Source organism: Macaca nemestrina, chromosome 5 (assembly GCF_043159975.1).
Source record: "Macaca nemestrina isolate mMacNem1 chromosome 5, mMacNem.hap1, whole genome shotgun sequence".
Lineage (NCBI taxonomy): Eukaryota > Metazoa > Chordata > Mammalia > Primates > Cercopithecidae > Macaca > Macaca nemestrina.
The window spans coordinates 36,563,083-36,586,406 of NC_092129.1; the positions used below are offsets into that span (position 1 = coordinate 36,563,083).

Below are 23,324 nucleotides of genomic sequence, written 5' to 3' on the forward strand. Positions count from 1 at the left end.
AAGTATTTCCCTCAGCTGTTCAAATCTAAGGGAGCCCTCGCTGTTTGGCAAAGCCATTAAAGCTCAGTAACACCATTGCATGTACCATCTATAGGAAGACACGAGCCCAAACCAGGGAGAGGCCAGAATCCTGCCCACCACCAACACCAGAGGAGTTAGGCCTTGAAAAGAGTGAGGGCAAATATCCCAGAATAAAAGCAGCCTTCTCCCTCACTCATGGCCGCCTGGGTGCTCTGGTAGAAGAAGGAATGGTGAAGGAGATGGTGCTGGAAAGAGAGAAGAGGGAAGATGAGATTTTGGTCTTATATGGAATTGAAATTTTAAACTGGGATGAAACTGAAAGTGACTGGCAAGGTACAGGATGCCCTAAGGGAATGACAAAGGGATTTGAGAGAGCATAGTGGAGGGCAGCAATTTGATTTAAAAAATAAAATTATTTTTACTAATCAGTGAAATGGCCAAATAAAAAGATAGGGAAATGTCTGTTTATGTATAATTTCTATGTTCCAAATATATAATACACACATATATTTATATAAAGTTTCTTGAACGTTGATTTTAAAAATTTTTCAAGACTGTCTTCAAACACCAAACACTTAAAAAAATTTTTGACTTTCTGATTCATCAGTCTACACTACTTTTTATAGGCACCCCATCCTATTAATATTTATACCTTAATTATGGTGTTCCTTGATTGCATTTTCAGTTTTCTTATATAATTAAAATGCATGACTTTACAGTCATTGCGATGCTTGAGGTTTTTGCGTTGCTGTTCAGTGACTCTGCTCCCTTGCTCCAGCGACTTTTGGCAGTGTAGTTGGCTATGGAACATAGACTCAGATCTCTAAAAATCAGCGTTTTACTATATAAAAGCTTAAAATTGGCCAGGTATGGTGGCTCACACCTGTAATCCCGGCACGTTGGGAGGCCGAGGGGGGCGAGTCACGAGGTCAGGAGATCGAGACCATCCTGGCTAACACAGTGAAACCCGTCTCTACTAAAAATACAAAAAATGAGCCAGGCGTGGTGGGTCACACCTGTAATCCCAGCACTTTGTGGGGGCTGCCGCGGGTGGATCACCTGAGGTCAGGAGCTCAAGACCAGCCTTGCCAATATGGTGAAACCCCATCTCTACTAAAAACACACAAATTAGCTGGGTGTGGTGGCAGATGCCTATAGTCTCAGCTACTCGGGAGGCTGAGGCAGGAGAATCGCTTGCACCTGGGGAGCAGAGTTGCGGTGAGCCGAGATTGCGCCACGGCATTCCAGCCTGGGTGACAGAGAGAGACTCCGTCTTAAAAAATAAATAAATAAATAAAAATTTAAAATTGTAGATAAAGACATTCTAAACATTATTTCATATTAGCATAGCAGAATCTGAAAATATTTGCACAAATATGACCATTAGTATCTTTAATATTTTAAAGCGTTTTTACACTTTAGTTAGAAAAAAAGATGACTATACTAGTAGGAAAATGGGAAAATAGTCAAGGACATGAGCTGACAGCTAGAGCTTCATAATTTTATGATGTAGTTCACCTTTAAATATTAATAGAGCAATTTTCTTCTCTGTGCCTGATATCTGAGAGTTCTTTTCATTTCGTTCTTCAGGACAGTTTCTCTACGGAAGACTTTTCCAACTGTCTGTACCAGGACTTTAGAATTTCTCTTAGTCCTGTCCATAAATGTTCATTTTATAAAAATAACACCAAAGTGAGTTACGGGTTCCTCTCCCCACCACGTAAGTTTCTTCCTCTCCTGACCTTCCCTTTTCTTATCTTCTTCTCCTCCTTTTTGTTTTCTTTCTTGTTTATAAATCCTACCATACATTATTTATTGGTGCAAAATTGTGGATTTGGTCTATAACTGCCAAAGGAAAAATTTTAATCATCTAAAACGAATTTTATAAAATTTTCTTTTGGTTGGGGGGTAGTTGATTTAGTGCAGATGTGGTGGGCAGTACACTTCATGGTTCCTTATAACAGAATTTGAGAATACTGTGAAATTGGAATATATATATATATCAAGTTGGAAGAATATATCAAGGTTCTTAGGAAGGAGATCTAACTTTGTTGTTTATAAAGAAAATGAGATTGTCAGAGAAGTAGGTAAAGGTAGAGGCTTAAATAGTCTTGCTTTTTCACTGATCCAGAACCTCTAGGGAATGGCTTTTTTGAAGCTAAGTATACTATTTTTTGAAATGGCAAATTTGTATGTTGATGAGAAGCCATATTGCGGCCAGCCTTAAAAGGCAAAAATCGAAAGCTGCAGGTGCTCAACTACCATCAGCATCCAGTTCAGTTCCCAGAGTGTGTGTCTGAAGTCAGAACTTGGCTATTGCATTATAAAAATAGACTAGGTCCAAGCCTCAGATTCATACAGAGAAGCCTTGTATGGCGTTTCGAGACAGACGTCCTGTGATGTTTTTTCTGGGTAGCAGGTGTTGTTCTGGAGCCAGATGTTCTCTTTCTTCTTTCACTGTGAAAAAGTGTAAGGAAAGAAGATTGTCAACACAATTCCTTTTAGTTGAAATAAGGTCAATAAAGTTTGAATATGTTTAATTTGGGGCTCTTGTTATTAAAGTTTATGTTTCTTTGACATGCTCATCTTGAAAAGACTTAAATATTTTATTTTTGTAAAGGACTTGACCAAACACATTACATTTTCCCTTGACCCAGTACTTGGAAAAGTTTTTCAGGTTTAAGATGGTACTCAGCTAGTTTTTAAAAATGCTCGCCTCTGCCATGAGAAACTATAATTTCTTATGTCATTTGTGAAGAATGAAAAACTTGTCCTCTTTTCTCTTTGTAGAACTAAATAAAAATTCAAGTGGAATATATTCTGAAGCTTTGCTTACTACAAATATAGTGCCAATGTACCAGAGTTTTCAAGGTAAAAAAAAAGTTAACTCTATATTTGATAATTTTAATTAACTTCTGCACATATAGGCATAATTCATATGTAATAGGACTTACAGTCTAGATTAAATGAATTAATACCAAATACATTCTTAAAGATTTAACTATGAGCATACTAGTACACAAAAATTCTACAAATATTAGAATTATCGTATATTTCAGTATCCATTCTGCTTTGTATTTAATTGTTTGCAAACATTTTTGGTGAGAAAGTATATGATGCGCTTCCTAAAGTTATTCAGCTAATACAGTCTGCTATCGCTTATATTAACTTTCATTCGGCTTCCTTATTTAACTTTTTGGAAGTTCTTGATAATTGTCTGTGCTTTCAAATAAATAGATTTTACATCATCATTGACTTGCAGCATTTGACTTTTACAGGAATAAAAATATAGTTACTTATATTGATGTATAGAATATCAAAATATAAGCATAAAAGGGGTTTTTACTCTAATTTATATCTAGAATACTTGTGAATATTTCAAAGTTAATATTCAGATATTAATAGGAAATCTGAATAATATGCCTCGTTTGTGTCTGCAATGTTGCTATGCTTAATGATGACATATGATCACAATATGAACATGATGTACTTGTTCAGTGATGCCTCAAATAGAGTTGGGTTTAACGTTTGTCTGTGAGTCCTTTCAAAGGCCAAGGCTGAACGATGAAGTTTTGGCCTCACACTAAGATTGGAGCCAAGGCTGGGTGTGGTGACTCATGCTTGCAGTCCCAGCACTTTGGGGGAGGCCAACTCAGAAGGACTGCTTGAGGCCAGGAGTTCAAGATCAGCCTGGAAAACAGTGAGACCTGGTCTCTAGTCTCTACAAAAAATTTTAATTAACTGGGCATGGTGATGTGCACCTGTAGTCCTAGCTATTCTAGAGACTGAGGCAGCAGCATCTCTTGACCCCAAGAGTTTGAGGCTGCAGCGAGCTATGATTGTGCCACTGCACTCCAGCCTGGGTGATATAGCAAGACCCTGTCTCTAAACAAAAAACAAAACAAAGACTGAAGCCAAACTTGACTTTATCTTTATTTACTATAAATGCTAATTTTGAATCATGGTGTTAGTTTATTTCACATGACAACATGGTACCTTGTTCTTTTGAAACTACACTGTCTTCTATCTCGTTTCAGTTATATGGCGCTACTTTCATGACACCCTACTGCGAAAGTATGCTGAAGAAAGAAATGGTGTCAATGTCGTCAGTGGTCCTGTGTTTGACTTTGATTATGATGGACGTTATGATTCCTTAGAGATTCTGAGGCAGTAAGAACATATTTCATTTCTCTTAAAAATAGGAACCAAATGGGATTACCATCCAGTTGAGTCAACAGAACCCTTTTTACCCAGTGTCATATGTTTGTGTATGACATTTCTGACTACACAGGAATCCTTTTGAAATATCTGATCAATTTTGGCGTTTTGCTCAACATTCAGTAAAATATTTTTTAGGTAAAAGAAGTAGTGTTTCTCACCCATTCAGTTCAGTTGAGTAATTTTTGAGCTCAGTTTAAATGTTGAACTCATTTAAGATCTCTGTGTGGCTAATTGTTAAGGTATGATCTTAATATATTGTCATTCAGAAGATGAAGAACTCTATGGTGTGGCTACACATATCCTGAGTCTAGGAATGAATAGGGTTATAAAGCTGTAGTGCTTGGGAGTCTGGTGGCCTTGGGTGAATGTAACAGCTTTTACCCAACTCTGGCTGGAAGGGCATGATAAAAAGCAACTGTCTGAAGGAAACTATCGGTGGCGCTTTTTTAAAAAAAGAGAGGGAGAGAACATTTTGGAAACTGGTTGATCTTTATTAAAACAATAATTACAGTAGTTTGGGAAGCAATTTCGCTGTTAAGTCCGTAGGAAAAAGACTGAGATTCCACTGCGATTCATCCCCTCTCAGAACTTTCCTACTCTCCCAGGCTGACTTAGATATATGTGACTTACAAATACACGGGAGAGCACATCAATTTGTAAAGTTACAGTTTTTTACTTTCCCTTGAGGCATAAAGCCGCCTCAGAAACTGTAGCACTAGAGAGGATAAAGAAGAAAACTGCATATGCTTCCTACCCACGGCTTCACCCAGAGCCCCCTGTTTAAATAGTTTTAGAGATTATGATTCTACATAAGGTCATATTTGAAAACAATGATTCCACTACCTTAAGTTTTGGAAGATGTTAAAAAAACAAACAGCCTTAAAACAAAAAGAAATAGGAGAATGACTATGAGGTAAAGATATTTGGGACCTCTTTGATAATATACTGCAGTTTAAAAGATTAAGTTACTAAGATAAGGAAGAAAATCCAGTTAGAACAAACAATTCATGACAACATGTCCTCTCTGAAGGGGCTGAAATAAAAAATTCCTAACCAGTTCTTTCTCTGCCCACTATTTGTCTATAATGGCCTAGAAGTTAAGACTATCGATAATGGTTTATACTCTTGGTCGTAGGTGTTTAAAAATGGTATTTTCTTTTCTTTAGTGTTTCAATTTCAGTGTCTTTAAGTAGAACTAAAAGAATTCCAAAAGTCCATAAATTTCTACAGAAAACAAAAATTATTTGGACTGTGTTTATCTGCCTGTCTTCTAATTATTACTCTGAATCTGGCAGAATATGTTGAGGCATTGTGATTACTAGCTTCTTATATTTAATTATTTGTTTGAATTTGATTTTTATATGTATTAAAAGCATGCTCTACTGAAATAGTCATCAAAAGGAAGATAGTTATTTCTTTCTTAAAATGAATATTGGCATATTTTACAGAAAAAGAAGAGTCATCCGTAATCAAGAAATTTTGATTCCAACTCACTTCTTTATTGTGCTAACAAGCTGTAAAGATGCATCTCAGACTCCTTTGCACTGTGAAAACTTAGACACCTTAGCTTTCATTTTGCCTCACAGGACTGATAACAGTGAGAGCTGTGTTGTAAGTAGCTTTTGTATATTTTCTTTGCGTGTTGAAAATCTAGACATATGCATATTTGTTTGTGTCATACATCTGACATTACAGTGAGAGAAAGCACAACTCTTGAGTATATATGGACTTTGAAATTACAGGATGCTTTTAAATTTGATCTTTTAAGATGACATATCTTTGGGGAAGACTACCCTTGTCTGCTTTTATTTTTCATTTTCTTTTTTTTAGAGAGAGGGTCTTGCTATGTTGCCCAAGCAGGTCTTGAACTCCTGGCCTCAAATAATCCTCCTGCCTTGGCCTCCCAAAGTGCTGAGATTGCAGGCATGAGCCACCCTGCCTGGCCCCTTTGTCTGGTAAAGATACTAAAAATCAGATCAGAATCAAACTTTGTATGGCTTAACCACTAAAGTCTGGGTTTATCTGAAGTATGGATTTTCTCTTATTTCAGAACTGGATTTATAATTTCAAAGTGTCAGCACTGTTATACATTAGTCTTAAAGTTGTTAGACAACATTTCAAATTTTCTATGTATCACTTAATTATAAAAAATATTTTCCTTTCTTATCCTATTGTCATACCAGTGTATTTGGGAATAATTGTTTTATATTATCTTATTTGCTCAGAATTTTAAAAATCTACATTGTAGATTGGGACATCATGACTGCATAACATTTAAGCCTTTTTTTTTTTTTTTTTTTTTTTTGAGGCAGAGTCTCGCTTTGGCACCCAGGCTGGAGTGCAGTGGCGTGATCTCGGCTCACTGCCAGCTCCGCCTCCCGGGTTCACACCATTCTCCTGACTCAGCCTCCCGAGTAGCTGGGACTACAGGCACCCCCCTCCGCGCCCGGCTAATTGTTTTTGTATTTTTTTTTTTAGTAGAGACGGGATTTCACCGTGTCAGCCAGGATGGTCTCAGATCTCCTGACCTCGTGATCCGCCCACCTCGGCCTCCCGAAGTGCTGGGATTACAGTCATGAGCCACTGCACCCGGCCGTTTTTTTTTTTTTTTTTTTTTTTGAGATGGAGTCTCGCTCTGTCGCCTGGGCTGGAGGGCAGTGGCTTGATCTCCGCTCACTGCAACCTCCACTTCCCATGCTCAAGCGATTCTCCTGGCTCAGCCTCCCAAGTAGCTTGGATTACAGGCGCCTGCCACCATGCCTGGCTGATTTTTGTATTTTTAATGGCGATGGAGTTTCGCCGTGTTGGCCAGGCTGTTCTCGACCTTCTGACCTCAGGTGATCTGCCGGCCTCGGCCTCCCAAAGTGCAGGGGTTATAGTCGTGAGCCACTGCGCCCGGCCCATTTTAGCAATTTTTAAGTTTTCCCTTATGGTGAGCCAAAACATTTTCCTTTCAGAGTACTTCCCATATTTCCTGGTGTTTTTTTTTTTTTTCCCTTGAAGTGACACCAAGTAAGTCTTGACCTGAATCTGCAAAAAGATGTAACTTTCATACCAGTCCCAGTGAATGGGTGGTAGGTATACCTGGAGTTAGGATCTTGAGATCCAGTATGAGCTCATCAGGGAAGAGTGCTGCATTCACTCATTCATTCATTCACTACTACTTTGATTCAGCCATTCATTCCTTTGATATTTATAATCAGGTGCTCTAGGTACTGAGGACTCAGAAGTAAACAAAATAGTGAGCTCTTCTCTGGGCCCAGGAGTAGAATACAGTGGTCCATTTGCCATCCTTGATGGTAGTAGTCTTTCTATATATCGTTAAAATTCATGAAGATATGTCTCTCCTTGTTTCTATGATAAACTTTCAGAATTACTTGTTCCTATAGAGCACATTTCTCATTGAGTTATTTTTCCCCTTATTCTTCAGAATTAGATACAGAATAGCAAGACTTTAACTAGTTGGTTGCCTGATCTGACTCCGCTGAAATTTGTCAGTTTTGTGAGCATTCTTAGATACATGCAGCTATTGCCTGCTTCATTACTTTCTTTATTTTGAGAGATTATATCGTCATTGAATGTATCAATTAGAGTAGGGTTCTGCAGCAAATAACAGAAACCCCTTTGCAGTGGCTTAAGCAAGTCAGGGATTCCTCACAGAACAGGAAGTCCAGCTGTACACAGTCCTGGGATGGCGCTTTGGGTAAACTGCACCACTGGGGACCCAGAACTTTTCCCTCTTTCTGCTCCACCGTTCTTAGCATGTGGCTTTGGCCCATGTGGGCATCTTCATGCATCTTTGTAGATAACACATTCTCATAAAAACTAGTATTTTTGTAGTATGTTTGCACACATCATTATATTTGATTGTCAAAATAACCCAATGAGGAGGATACAGATAAAGGAATCAAGATTTATATGTTAAATAACTTTCCTTAGTTTACCCGATAAGATAGTCACAGAACCAGTCTCTTTTTAAAAAATTTCCAACTTTTATTTTAAGTTCGGGGTATGTATGCAGGATGTGCAGGTTTGTTGCATAGGTAAATGTGTGCCATGGTGGTTTGCTACACAGATCATCCCATCACCTAGGTATTAAGCCCAGCATCCATTAGCTGTTCTTTCTGATGCTCTCCCTCCTCCCACCCCCTGCCCTCCAACAGGCCCCAGTGTATGTTGTTCCCCCACACGTGTCTATGTGTTCTCATCCTTCAGCACGCTCTTACAATTGAGAACATGCAGTGTTTGGTTTTCTGTTCTCACATTAGTTTGCTAAGGATAATGGCCTCCAGCTCCAACCATGTCCCTGCAAAGGACATGATCTTTTATGGCTGCATAGTATTCCATGGTATACATGTACCACATTTTCTTTATTTAGTCTATCATTGACCACATACACCATAGTGTTCCATGGTGTATATGAACCACATTTTCTTGATCCAGTCTATCACTGATGGGCATTTAAGTTGATTCCTTGTCTTTCCTATTGTGACTAGTGCTGCACTGAACATATGTGTGCATGTATCTGTATAATAGAATGATTTATATTCCTGTGCTTATATACCCAGTAATGGGATTGCTGGATCAAATGGTGTTTTTGCCTCTAGGTCTTTGAGGAATTGCCACACTGTCTTCCACAGTGGTTGAACTAATTTACACTCCCCACCAGCAGTGTAAAAGCATTCCTTTTTCTCCACAACCTTGCCAGCATCTGTTATTTTTTGACTTTTTAATAATAGTCATTCTGACTGAGAACCAGATTCTTTATATTAATTCCCATATTCTTTCTACCATGCCATGTAATTTCTGTTTTCCGACTTTTTTTAACTCCACACCATTGAAGTTTCTTAAACCTATTTAATGCAGGACCGTCTTTTCCATGTATACTTTCTTTTCCCAAACTTGATGCATCTAATTAAACAAACATACATGGTATGTATTAGAAGGAAAGCTACTCGAGAGGAGAGATGATGCCTAACAAATCATATGGCATGTTCCACTTTAGGGCTGAAGTCTCATAAATGATTAAACTGGGAAGATGGAGCGCGTATAGAAGTGAACTGAGTGTTCTCTTGGTAACTTTTCTTTTATATTTCTTATTCTGCTAGCATGGGAAGCATGAATCCTCATGGGTTGAAGAATTGTTAATGTTACACAGAGCACGGATCACAGATGTTGAGCACATCACTGGACTCAGCTTCTATCAACAAAGAAAAGAGCCAGTTTCAGACATTTTAAAGTTGAAAACACATTTGCCAACCTTTAGCCAAGAAGACTGATATATTTTTTTATCCCCAAACACCATAAATCTTTTTGAGAGAACCTTATATTTTATATAGTCCTCTATCTACACTATCGCATTGTTCAGAAACTGTCGACCAGAGTTAGAACGGAGCCCTTGGTGATGCGGACATCTCAGGGAAACTTGCGTACTCAGCACGGCAGTGGGAGAGTGCTCCTGTTGAATCTTGCACATATTTGGATGTGTAAGCATTGTATACATTGATCAAGTTTGGGGGATAAAGACAGACCACACCTAAAACTGCCTTTCTGCTTCTCTTAAGGGAGAAGTAGCTGTGAACATTGTCTGGATACCAGATATTTGAATCTTACTATATAAACCTTGATGGCATTGGGCAAACAGTAGACTTAGTAGGATTGGGGTAGCCCATGTTACGTGACTATCTTTACGAGAATTTTAAAGTAGTTCTGGATTTCTTTTAAGTTGGAGTTTCATTTCTTTTCATTTTAATCAAAAAAAAAAAAAATTAACAGAAGCCAAAATACTTCTGAGATCTTGTTTCAGTCTTTGGTGTGTATCCCCTCAAAAGCCAAATTGTTAATCTTGTGTGTGTGTTTTTTTTTTTAATTTTTTGATTGGATTTCTTTAGATTTAATGGTTCAAACAAGTTCAACTTTGAGGGATGATCTTTGAACATACTTACCTATTACAAAATCTTACTTTGTATTTGTATAAAAAAAAGAGAAATATTCCCATCCTGCTCACTGGTAATTAACATAGGTTTACAATGGCTTTAAATGTGGCCCTTTGACTGTTAAAATTGTATCTTATCTTTGGCGAAACTTCAGAGCACCAGTCAGTACATGCAAGGTACCATTTTTTACTGAGATGGTAGGAATGTTTCTCTCTGTGCACAAGACTTATCCTACCAGCTGCAGAGCTGTTCTCTGTTAAGCAGTGCATTTTGAAGTTCCATAGATTGAAGAGAACATGTCACCTCACATCTTCTTGGTGGACATGATAAATGACACAGTGATCTTGATTTTTTACTACCTTGACTGTACCTTTTTGTCCCTATCTGTGAATCTTCAAAGACTGCATTAACTTTTAGGCTACCTAGGTCCAATTTAGGTATAATATCAGTACATACACCAAAGATTTTTATATGTCCTTCGTATGATCATTCTTTAACAGCCTAAGGGCCAGCTGCAAAGACCTTTGGAAAATCCAATTTGCAACTGAAAATTATTTAATAATTTAGGAAATTGTTTTTGTTTTTGTTTTTAAGTCCTGCAGTTTCCTGAGGCTCTGTATATGATATTTTTTTCAGCCTGCTTCTCTCTTGTTCAGATTAGGTAATTTCTATTCTTCTGTCTCGAAGTTCAGTGATTCTTTCTTCTGTCTAATCTGTTCTGCTGTAGAGCCCATTTATTCCTGATTTTTTATATTTTAGTTATTGTGTGTTTTATTTCTAAAATGTCCATTTGGTTTTTCTTTATATCTTCTATTTGCTGAGAATTTCTGTCTCTGCTGAGACTTTCTACATTTTCATTTGTTTCAAGTGCATTTATACTTGCTCGTTGAAGCATTTTTATAATGGCTGCTGTAAAATCCTTATCAGATAATTCCAACATCTGTCACCTCATTGTTTGCATCTACTGATGGTCTTTTTTCCATTCAGAAGCATTTTCCTGTTTCTTGGTGTGTGAAATGATTTTTTATTGAAACCTGGATATTTTTAGGTATTATGTTTTGAGACTATGCGTCTTATTTAAACCTTCTGCTTTAGGCAACTGTCTCTGATACCACCACAGCAGGGGAATTGGGAGTACTGCTTCAATATTACCAGGTGTGGCTGGGAGTCCAGGTTCCCCAGTCAGCCTCCCTTGACACTGAGTGACAGGGTCCGCTTGTTACTACTGAGCAAGGTGAGAATTCAGTTTCCCATTAGGCCTCTATTGATTCCTCCCTGACTGGGATGTGCAGGGCACCTTGTGCTGCACCCTGGGAATCTCCACTAATGCTATGGGACAGGAGTGACCAGGAAGGGCTTCATTACACCGGTGAGAATGAAATTCCCAGTGGCCTACACAGCCTTCTCCAACACCACTCTGGTGTTGTATTCTTCCAGCACACAAACATACACAATTTAACTCAAAGCATCTTAGCAGAGCTTAATTAAATGGATAGATGCCTGTTCCCTTTTGCTGGACACTAAGAATACAAAAATAGGGGAGCTGGGACACCTCTTTACAGCTTGGTGAGAGTGTAAGTCTTGACTCCCCACTCAGCATTTGCTGGTATGGGTGGGGCTGTGGTTTTTTCCATGGTGTTTGGTTGGAGTAGAACCATTTTTACCCTTGCTTGGCTACCCTTTTCTGGTCCTTTGGCAGGAGAGAGAGCGGGACTCTTTTAGGGTTTTTTCCCCCTGCATTTGTTGACATTTCCAGGTTGCTGACTTTTTCAGCTCCAAGTTGGAAATATATGAGCTGAAAAGAAAACGCAGGGAACTCATCACAGTGTTGTTCCTTGGGCCCCAATGTTCCCAGCCTGTCTGTTTTCTCTGTACTGTTCAGAGTCTTGCTGTGTTTTAATATAATATCCAGGATTTTTATATGCATTTAGCAGAAGGATATCTACTCTGTCTTTGTAGAAGTGTCTCACTGATTTTTATATATTCTTCCAGCACACAAACATACACAATTTAACTCAAAGCATCTTAGCAGAGCTTAATTAAATGGATAGATAGATGCCTATTCCCTTTGCTGGACACCAAGAATACAAAAAAGAACTAGTGACAGTTTTCTCTGTCTTAGGGAGAAGAGGCAGCAGAAGTGTAAATGATCCCTAAAGAGTGATAGATGTTATCATGAAGCCACAGGACGGGTGCCACGCAGCACAAAAGAGATTCTGGATTCTTCTTGGTAGTAGAGGCAGTGGCTTCCCAGCCTTGGGGCTAAGGCTTGTAGGGTGAATTGGAACTTTTCAGATGAGCAAGGCAAAGAAGGGACCTTCTAACATTCCTTGGATGGAACATTTTTGACATTTTCCCATTTACAGCTACTTATATCTTCTACAAGTGTCACTGTGACCAACTTATGTACAAATATGCTTTTTCTTGCTTTGTTATAATAATCTGCTCTTAAAGAAAATGTCACTCTCTACATTCTATGCTGACTCTTAAGGAAAGAGCACCCACATCTGCTCCTACTTAGCTTTTCTTCTGTGGTTCTTACACAGTAGTACTTTTTTCTTTTGTTTTCTTGGCAGAGATTCCTCCTTTCTTTTCTTTTCTTGAAAGAGTTTTAAACTGATAAAATGGCAAAAGTGACTGATCTCTACTCCCTAGTTTGAATGGTAAATTCAAATTTGAATGGTAAATTTAAATGGTAAATTCCCATGAACATATATGGAAATGTCTTTATCCTACTTTCTCCAATAAAGGCTGTTCTTAGCTTTTCAAATGCAAAGTGAAACCTTATCCTGATTTCTACTGCCATGCCTCAAGTCAGTACTTCTTTTTTTTTTTTTTTTTTTTTTTTTTTTTTTTTTTTTTAAGAAATGGAGTCTCACTCTGTAGCCCAGGCTGGAGTGCAGTGGCATGATCTTGACTCACCGCAACCTCCACCTCCCAGGTTCTAGCAATTCTCCTGCCTCAGCCTCCTGAGTAGCTGGGATTACAGGCGCACACCGCCACGCCTGGCCAAGTTTTTGTATTTTAGTAGAGACGGGGTTTCACCGTGTTGCCCAGGCTAGTCTCGAGCTCCTGAGCTCAGACAATCCCCCCACCTTGGCCTCCCAAAGTGCTAGGATTACAGGCGTGAGCCACTGTTACTTCTTAAGTGAGGTAAGTAACTTCCATAGAAAATTTCCATCAGTTTATTCATGAAAGAACAGAGAACCTGGCAGAACTTAAAAATGTTTCCAAGAATCAGAGAGAAGAGGACAAACCTTAGGGAGAAGAAGGCAGATGCTCATGTTCCAGCAAGGGAAGTAGCTGCATAGAGTTCAGGGACTGTTAGGCCTGTTGGCCATTCCTATTTAAGGAGACAAGATGGGCATGAAACAGGGACCATCCCCTCCTCTAGGAGAAGTTGTTTTTTTTTTTTTTTTTTGAGACTGAGTCTCGCTCTGTCGCCCAGGCTGGAGTGCTGTGGCCGGATCTCAGCTCACTGCAAGCTCCGCCTCCCGGGTTCCCGCCATTCTCCTGCCTCAGCCTCCCGAGTAGCTGGGACTACAGGCGCCTGCCACCTCGCCCGGCTAGTTTTTTGTATTTTTTAGTAGAGACGGAGTTTCACCGTGTTAGCCCAGATGGTCTCGATCTCCTGACCTCGTGATCCGCCCGTCTCGGCCTCCCAAAGTGCTGGGATTACAGGCTTGAGCCACCGCGCCCGGCCTCCTCTAGGAGAAGTTGTTACCCCCTTCACTTTTCCTCTGCCATTACCCACAGTCACTTTCCTTCTTTGTACTGTGGTAGGTGTTTACCCATCATAGGAATGGGCCTTTGAACTTTGAAACTGAATGTGGTGATTACACTTCACGCTGAAGCTTATGACAGGAGTGCTTTCATAAGCATTAAGTAAAATTTCATAATGACTGAAGCCAAGGACATTTTCCCTGGTTTTTGGCCAGTCTAAATATTGTAAGAGAGAGAGAAGAAAAGTGTACGGAATATAATTGTCTCTAAGCTAAGAAATGTGGATGTTCAAATAAAACATATATACGGAACCCTGGGTGCTTTCCTTTGTGGCTGTGTGTGTGTGGAGGATGGGTAGGGTCACGGCCGAGGGTGCTTCTCTGCAGGCGTGAAACTGAGTCCAAGGGTTGTTGACAGTTAACCACAGCTGTAATGTTAAAAGGCGAGTTCATTTCAGGTTCGTAGAGTAAACATTCCTGATCTGTGACCTATATCCTTGTTCTTGGTATTTTAATTCTATTTAATCATACTTCCAAGTAAAAATAAATGACAGGCATATATATTCTTTAGAATGGTCTGGAACCAAACTTGGCACTTCTGTAGATTCTTTTAATGTGAAATTTTTGTATTTATTCTCTCCATTATAGTGACTGAACAAAAAAATGTTTACTAGAAATCATATTCATACCAGAACCCATAGATACGTGAAGTACATTTTAGTCTACTTGAAATGGAAGAATCCCTGGAAGAGGCATTATGCTCATGGGACGTCAAAAGGAAGGAACATAGAAGAAATCTCTTTCATCCTACCCAATGCTATTGTTTTAAATTTAACTTTTTACTTGCCTGTAAATTCTCGATTCAAGGGATAGTTTTAGGATTTTAATTAAAATTACATATTTTAAATGATATATCAGAAATTCAGAACTCAGAATGGAATATACTTTGGCTTTCACATAGTAGAGATACAAAACAATTGAAGAAATATATAGGAAATAAATTTTTTACAGTGTCTCATACAGTGTCTCATAGTTTTGCCCCACAGTGTTGAGATATTTTTCACTGTCAAAAAATGTATGCATTTACTTAGATGGCATTGTACTGGCTGTGACATAAAGGAAATAAAACAGGGATCTCCGAACTGAAAGTTTATAACTTACTAAAAATTCTAAAGGATTTTAAATGAGACTGAAATTTTCTCAGTCCAATGAATGGATCTTGTTCAAATTTTTGTAGTAAATATCACTGGGCAGGCGCGGTGGCTCAACCTGTAATCCCAGCACTTTGGGAGGCCAAGGTGGGCAGATCACAAGGTCAGGAGATCGAGACCATCCTGGCTAACACAGTGAAACCCCATCTCTACTAAAAATACAAAAAAAAAAAAACAAAAAACACTAGCCGGGTGTGGTGGCAGGTGCCTGTAGTCCCTGCTACTGGGGAGGCTGAGGCAGGAGAATGGCTTGCACCTGGGAGGCGGAGCTTGCAGTGAGCTGAGATCACGCCACTGCACTGCAGCCTAGGCGACAGAGCGAGACTCCGTCTCAAAAAAAAAAAAAAAAAAAAAAAAAATCTGATGATACCTACAATTTTGGATTCTCTGTTATATTCTATATCTTGAGACAGTGTCACTGTCTGGAGAGTTAACCACTTGTATTAAGGTCCAAACAGAAACAAGATGGTAAATCTGTGGGTCTTTTGTCTGTGTACTTGTTCATAAGCTGTCTCTGCAGTTTTACTCAATAGCACACTTGAAGACATTGGCACTGGAATAGATTTTCCCAGCTCAGGGTTGACAGTAGATTTCAAAGCTGTGCTTACTCTGTGTCAGGCATTGGGTTAAGTTGGAGAACAGGGCAGACGGGATGCCTGCCCCTTTGGTGCTCTCATCAATGTGTTACCTCTATTTCAAGGTCCAGCCCAAAGCCATATCCTTAGGATCCATTGGTCATGTGGTCAGACTTTCCCAACATTGGAGGTAACAGACAGTACATGCACTCAGTCTAGTTCTTGTTATGTATTATGGTTGCAATACAACTACAGATGTGTAATGCAGTTGATTATTCCATAACCCCCACACTATGTTGTTAGATGGCACTGTGGCCTATTAAGAAATTTTACCCAGAACGCAGACTCCAAATCCAAATACACAACTTGCTAAAAGCAATCTTTGCAAGCTTAACATGAAATAAAATAATTTCAAGGTGGTGTGGTTATAGGTATAAGAGGATTGTTAGCTTCCACTTGGGGCTTCCAGGGACCTGGCAAGATCTTATCCTACAGAGTACACCAACCTCTTAAGGAAATTGGAAAGCCCAGAGAAACTGCGCCACCTAAACATTTCCCAGCCTGTGATCCTGTGAGAAAAGAAAAATAGCTCAGGGCAGCCTGAGCTGTGTGAGGCATGTAGAATTTATTAGGCCCAGAGAGATGCGAGTGCGAGACTTTATTCTTACCACCCACCTCCCCCCATGCCTGGGGGCAGTTGTTTAAAGTCATTTCATTACTCATTAGTTGCCTCACTCATTATCCTCACGTACCTGGAGTTTGTGATGCAAAGAACAATGTACAGCAAGTCAATAGCTTATGTTATTTTGATGTAACTAATTGGTAAACAATTTAAGAACAGTCTCTTTTGTCCTTCAAAAACCTACTTGTAACTGCTGCTAATTGGAGCACATATTCAGGGCAAACTTGAATCCATGTCCCTGGATTACAACTCTCAAAACTGGCCCAAATAAACTCTGCTTGTATTAAGTTTGTTTCAGTTTCTTCTTTTTTTTTTTTTTTTTTTTGAGACGGAGTCTTGCTCTGTCGCCCAGGCTGGAGTGCAGTGGCCGGATCTCAGCTCACTGCAAGCTCCGCCTCCCGGGTTCACGCCATTCTCCTGCCTCAGCCTCCCGAGTAGCTGGGACTACAGGCGCCCGCCACCTCGCCCGGCTAATTTTTTGTATTATTTAGTAGAGACGGGGTTTCACCGTGTTAGCCAGGATGGTCTCGATCTCCTGACCTCGTGATCCACCTGTCTCGGCCTCCCAAAGTGCTGGGATTACAGGCTTGAGCCACCGCGCCCGGCCCAGTTTCTTCTTTTAGGTCAACATCAGTTACATTTTCTTAGACTGCATACTGTGTGCATATTCCTGAAAACTGTAACCCTAATGAGATTTATGTGTCCCAAGAGTGCTGTTTCACAAGTGTAATCACCAGCTGGGTTCTTCCTGCCCAGTGACTAGACAAAACCAGTTTACTGAGATTGTGACATTGCAGTGAACAAAGCATTTAATTAATATTAGGCTTGCCACGTGGCTCAGAGATTAGGGTTTTTCAAGGACAGCTTAGTAAGCATGGGACTGGGGAATGGATACTGCTGATTGGTTGGGGAGGCAATCATAGGGGTGTGAAAATAGTCCTCATGCACTGAGTCCACCTCTGAGTGGGAGACCACAGGACTGGTTAAGTTATGAGTCATAGGTCCAGGTGAAGTCAGTTAGTTGCCAGAACACAAAAATCAGAAAAATTTATCAAAAGATCAATCTTAAGTTCTACAATAGTGACGTTATCTATAGGGACAATTGAGGAAGTCACAAATTTGCTTCACTGAATTGAGTGAAGACAGCCAGCCTGTGAGGCTAGAAACAAGATAGAGTCAGCCACATTAGATTTCTCTCACTGTCATAATCTTTGCAAAGGCAGTTTCACAGGGCGATAGCTCAATACTGTGGGATTTTTTTTTTCAGTGACTGTAACTCTCATTTAGCATTTTAGAATCTGTATTAGTCCATTCTCACACTGCTATAAAGATATACCTGAGACTGGGTAATTTATAAAGAAAAGAGGTTGTTTAATTGGCTCACAGTTCTGCAGGCTGCACAGGCTTCTGCTTCTCGAAAGGCCTCAGGAAACTTACAATCATGGCAGAAGGTGAAGGGGAAGGAAGCACATATTCACATGGCCAGCAGGAGAGAGCAAGAGCATAAGGGGATGGGCTACATACTTTAAAACCAGATGTCATAAGAACTCACTCATTATCAGGAGAACAAGAAATGGAAGTCTGCCCCCATGATCCAGTCACCTCCTCCCAGGGCCTTCCTCTAACAGTGAGAATTACAATTTGACATGAGAGTTGGGTGGGGACACAGACCCAAACCATATTGGCATATATTTCTTCAGAGATAGATTCCTTTTCGTGTGTTTATCGTCACTGTGTTTGTCTATTTGCATTGCTATACAGGAATACCCACAACTGGGTAATTTAAAAAGAAAAGAGGTTTATTTGCTTCACAGCTCTGCAGGCTATGTAAGCATGGTGCCAGCATCTGCTTGGCTTCTTGTGAGGCCCGGAGAGCTTCCAATCATAGCAGAAGGCAAAGGGTGAGCCAGCATGTCACGTGGCAAGAGAGGGAGTAAGAGAGACAGGGAGGTGTCAAGCTCTTTTAAACGGTAGGTCTTGTGTGAGCTCATAAGGTGAGAATTCATTATCGCAAGGACAGAGCCATTCATGAGGGATCCACCTCCATGACCAAAACACCTCCCACCAGGCCCATCTCTGGCATCGAATGTCGTATTTCAACATGAGATCTGGAGGGGGGAAAACATCCAAACCATATCAGTCATGTCTCCAAATCCATCTGTTATTTCTAGCATAATGTCTGGCACATAGGAGTTGCTCAGTAAAAAATGTCCAGATGAATGAAAACCAAAGGTACAATCATAGCAAACATCCACTTGAGATAGCTAAGGAACTCCAGCCTGGGCGACAGAGCGAGACTCCATCTCATTAAAAAACAAACAAAAAAACAAAACAAAACAAAAAAAAAACAAAAAAAAAGATAGCTAAGGAATAAGAGGTTATAGAAATACAGCCAGAGGACAATTTCACAGTAATTATTCCTTGCCTCCCTAGCTGTTAAGTGCTAGTTGACACTTTCAATGGGATATTTTTTGAAAGAGTTCCTTTATAGATATCATCCCAGTGCACAAAGCAGAATTTTTAAAAATAATAATAAAAGAATAAGAATACTTTTCAAGAGCCATTCACAATTGTTTCAGTTAATCTGTCCTGTGGAAAGTCTGCTGCCTGGTGAGCTGAAGGGAAAGCACGAGCTTTTCAGCTTTGACATCTCAAATGAAAACCTCTCTACAAAGCACGTGGTGTTTCTCCAGCGACCAGCTATCACAGACATTCACCGGCAAAGGTGGAGATGCAGGGGAGTGCCTCTTGGTTCTCACATCCCTCAACTCCAGGTACCACCTTCTGCTGTGAGGAAAAGAACGTCGGTGTTACCGGTGTTAGCACCCCAGTAGCAAACACACCGGGGCATCTGGAACAAATCGATTTTGGGCAATTTTCACACACTTTACCAAAGAGGAGAGACATTTTTTCACCCTCCCTCCTGTCTTTGAAATTCAGGGCAATGGAGTTTAGCATTGGCTAAGATAGTAGTGAAGTGAATTAGAGGTAAACAAATCATCCCATCCATCAGGTGTCTGATGGAAAGTTGACAGTGAAACTAAAATATGGAACATAAATTTTCATAGACCCAATGAATCAGTAATACTGTGATAACCAAGATATCTCTGAAATAGATCAAATACAAACATGAAAATAATCATAGCTATCATTTACTGGGTGCCTGTTTTGTTCCAGACATTGTGCTAAATGATTTACATTATCCAAGAGAGAATTTGAACGCAGGACTTGGCAAAGCTTATATATTTAAATAATACATTATATTGTCTCCTTTGAAAGCACATTGAAAATGCTGCTGTTCTTTCGTTAAATTCTATACCATCAGTAGTTGCATTCTAAACCAGTTATTGAAATAAATTTATTAATAGTGTGCTAACAACATGAAATATTATCAGTAAAAAAGAACACTTGAAAACAAAATCAATAAAAGTTAACTCTTTTAACTTTTAACTAAATGAAAAATGGGCACAAGATGAAATTAAGATGTTCACAGGAAACAAATGCAAAGAGCTAACAGATACATAAAAATGTTTTAGTTTATTAATTGAATCAGAGATAAACAAGTGACATATTTTTGTGCTTACCACATGGGAAAAGATTTAAAAGATGCAGATCTCCAGTGTCGTGAAGGTGCAATTATAGACAGTCATACTTTGGGGACATCTTGTGTCATAAGGTGCTGTGACATATCTGAGGGCGATTTGATAATTGTGTTCCAAAACTCTAATGCTTGTTCAACTATGACTCATATTTCAGTTCTTCACATTTATTCAGAAGAAACTATTGTATATTTTTACAAAAATACAAAGTGAAGTTTAATCAAAATGGTTTATTTTTATTGGTGAAATGGTAACAATACAGTATATTTATGTGACAATACATTAAAACAATTTGATGTTTAATTTACTAATGATAAAAAATTTGATGTTTATTTAATTTTGTAAAGTAGAAAACTTCACAATATCTTAATTGAAAATGACAGCTCTTATTTATGATAATATATCCATTTTGATGAGTGAAAAAATGGAATCTCTTTTTCTTCCTTTCTTCCTTCCACTCCTCTTTCTCTGCTTCCTTATCTCCCGTCTTCAGTTTCTTCCCTCTTATTCTTCTCTCTGGAACTTAATGCACTAAAATGCTCACAGTTACTACATCTGAGTGGTGGGATTTAGGATGATTCTCACATTCTTATTCCTCTATAATGAACTACTTTTATAACCTGGAAGAAGTGATCAGTAAAATTCATTTAGGCAAAAGATATTTTTAAATGTCCTAAAGTTCTTGAAGTATCTTTACCCATCTCTATATATACGATAGTAAGTGTACAAACAGCAGAAAGTATCCAGTACCTAATGACATTGATTAGGTGCAGTTTCATGGTGAATACGTGATATCCCCTCATTGTATTGCTGTTTGCGACAGCGATGTTAACAGATTTCCAAAAGACTCGCTCTGGCTTGAATTCTGCTGCACTGCACAAGACATTTGTATTTTATCATCTTCTTTTCCACTTTCTTTCTTTCTTTTTTTTTTTTTTTTTTTTTTGAGAGGGAGTCTCGCTCTGTCGCCCAGGCTGGGATGCAGTGGCCGGATCTCAGCTCACTGCAAGCTCCGCCTCCCGGGTTTACGCCATTCTCCTGCCTCAGCCTCCCGAGTAGCTGGGACTACAGGCGCCCGCCACCTCGCCCGGCTAGTAATTTTTTTGTATTTTTTAGTTGAGATGGGGTTTCACCTTGTTAGCCAGGATGGTCTCGATCTCCTGACCTCGTGATCCGCCCGTCTCGGCCTCCCAAAGTGCTGGGATTACAGGCTTGAGCCACCGCGCCCGGCCTTCTTTTCCACTTTCAAGCATTTCTGAGTTCACACCTGCTGACCTTCTTTCTAGTTCTTCATAGAGGAAGTGTGACTCTTTTTCTTTCACACCTGACACCTCACTTCCTTCAAGGCTTTGTTTCTCATACACACACACACACACACACACACACACACACACACACACACAGAGCCCTGTAATTCCCACCTCTGCACTGCTTCCGTCTCTCTTCTTGAATATGCTCTTTTCCTTCCATTTTTCTATTGTCTTTACCTCATTCCTTTTGTTCCCTCTGGCTCTCTCAGGCTTCTCTTCTTACTGTGGGACAGGACTAATAAGTGCTTGGTTTATATTTTCTGTGCTTATTTCCTTACTAAGCTCTCCCTTTTTTATATGTCTGTTTTTGACCCCCTCCCAACACCTCCCCACCTCCCATAACCTCCCTTTAAAAAATAATAGTGATTTTCCAATGGACAGATTTTATTTTTATTTTGAAAATTAAAAAATAATACTGTAAAGTATAAGGAAGAAAATAACAAGCATCCATGCAACCCACGACAGTTAACGTTCTGTCTTTTTTGTTAGCTTCTTGATTATTGCATTAATCTCTTTTAAAAATATTTTTCATCACTGTGATTATCTCAAACATTCCTATATATCCCATTGCTTTCATTTTTTATCAACACTTATTGTCTTACCTGCTATTTGTAGTTTATTATTTCTATATTTTTATTTTTTGGGACCTGCTATTCCCTGTTTTAAAATCTCCTTCTGTTGTTTTATCATTTCTTCTTTGAGCTTATTTTTATTTATTGGATTTATGTTCCTTCCTATCAACCTGTTATATAACATGAAGCAGTTTTTTCAGTGTTTATTCTTATTTTTTATCCCCTATATTTTCCCCTATATTTTCTTGTAAGTGGAGCAGGTGGAATGAGCCTTTCCTTTCTCCCTTCCTCTCTCCCTCCATTTCTTTCTTCCCTTCTTCCTTCTTTTATTCCATCCTTCCTTGTTCCCTCTCTTCCTTTCTTTGTTTCCTTGTTTTAACCCTATAGTATATTTACTGAGTTTAATGCCATTTCTTTTTATGCCATTCATGATCGACATCCTATTTCACTCTGAGACGGATAAGTGACCATCTTCCAAATTGTGTCTGAGTTGTTTGTTTCTTCTTTTAAACTACAGTGTCAGGGAGGAACATTTTGTAACTTATCAACTTTTCTGAAGCCCAAAGGAAGGTTAGGGGTAGAAGAAAGGATGGATTGAGGTTGTCCTCAGACTTTCCGTGATATCTGGGCTGTTTTACTCTTCTGAAATTGTGTCTCATATGAAGTTTCTCTTCATTTGAGGTATAAATAATTCCTGTGTTGAGTGCTCTTGTACTTTGGCCCATTTATTTATCACCTACCCAGGAGATATCACATCTCTGTCAACTCTGTTTTCTATTACTTTTTTCTTGTGCTCAAGTCATCCTCCTGCCTCAGCCTCCCAAGTAGCTGGGACTACAGGTGCATGCCACTGTCCCTGGCCTGTGTTTTCCCTTTCCTTGTTTCACCAGTTTTCCCATCATGTTACCATTTTCCGTAGTGCTTGTTTTATCTTTCCATCCTGCATGCTCCTTTGCAGTGACTTTGCTGCTCCCCCATCAATAGGCAGAGCCTGTTTCCACATCCTCTGAATGTAGGCTAGCCTTGGGACTTGCTTTGGCCAATAGAATATGGCAGAAGTGACATTTTGCATTTTATAAGGCATCCTTAGGAGGTTTTGCAGCTTCTGCTTTAGGTTCCAAAAATGGAACTCCTACCACTATGAAAAAAAGCTCAGGTTAAACTACTTGAATGATGAGAGACCACCCAGTAGAGAGGCCCAGGCTCACAGCCAGCACCAAGGCCCCACATGAGAGAGTAAGGCCATTTTATGCCCTCCGGTCCCAATAGAGCTGCCAGATGACTGCTGCGGCACAAGTGACCCCAGAAAAGCCCATAAGAAGGACAACCTATATGAGCCTAGACAAGCCACAGAATCGTGAAAAATAGGAACTTGTGCAAAGCCAATAAATAGACATATGATTTGTTATGTAGCATTAGCTAAATAAGACAACTGATTTCCATCCCAAAGTATTCAGGAAAAGGAACAGGTAAAC

General features: G+C 39.4%; 1 protein-coding gene across 1 annotated transcript in view; it reads left to right on the forward strand.

The window, feature by feature from the left end:
- The window catches only part of LOC105465611 (ectonucleotide pyrophosphatase/phosphodiesterase 1), an 88,755-nt gene extending 72,100 nt beyond the window's left edge, over positions 1-16,655 (forward strand). The window contains exons 21-25 of the mRNA XM_071096476.1: positions 1,612-1,741; positions 2,812-2,892; positions 4,059-4,191; positions 5,691-5,853; positions 9,351-16,655. Coding sequence (XP_070952577.1) covers positions 1,612-1,741; positions 2,812-2,892; positions 4,059-4,191; positions 5,691-5,853; positions 9,351-9,521 — 678 coding nt within the window. The 3' untranslated portion in view covers positions 9,522-16,655. The remainder of the gene's footprint in view (positions 1-1,611; positions 1,742-2,811; positions 2,893-4,058; positions 4,192-5,690; positions 5,854-9,350) is intronic.
- Positions 16,656-23,324: the final 6,669 nt, after the last annotated feature.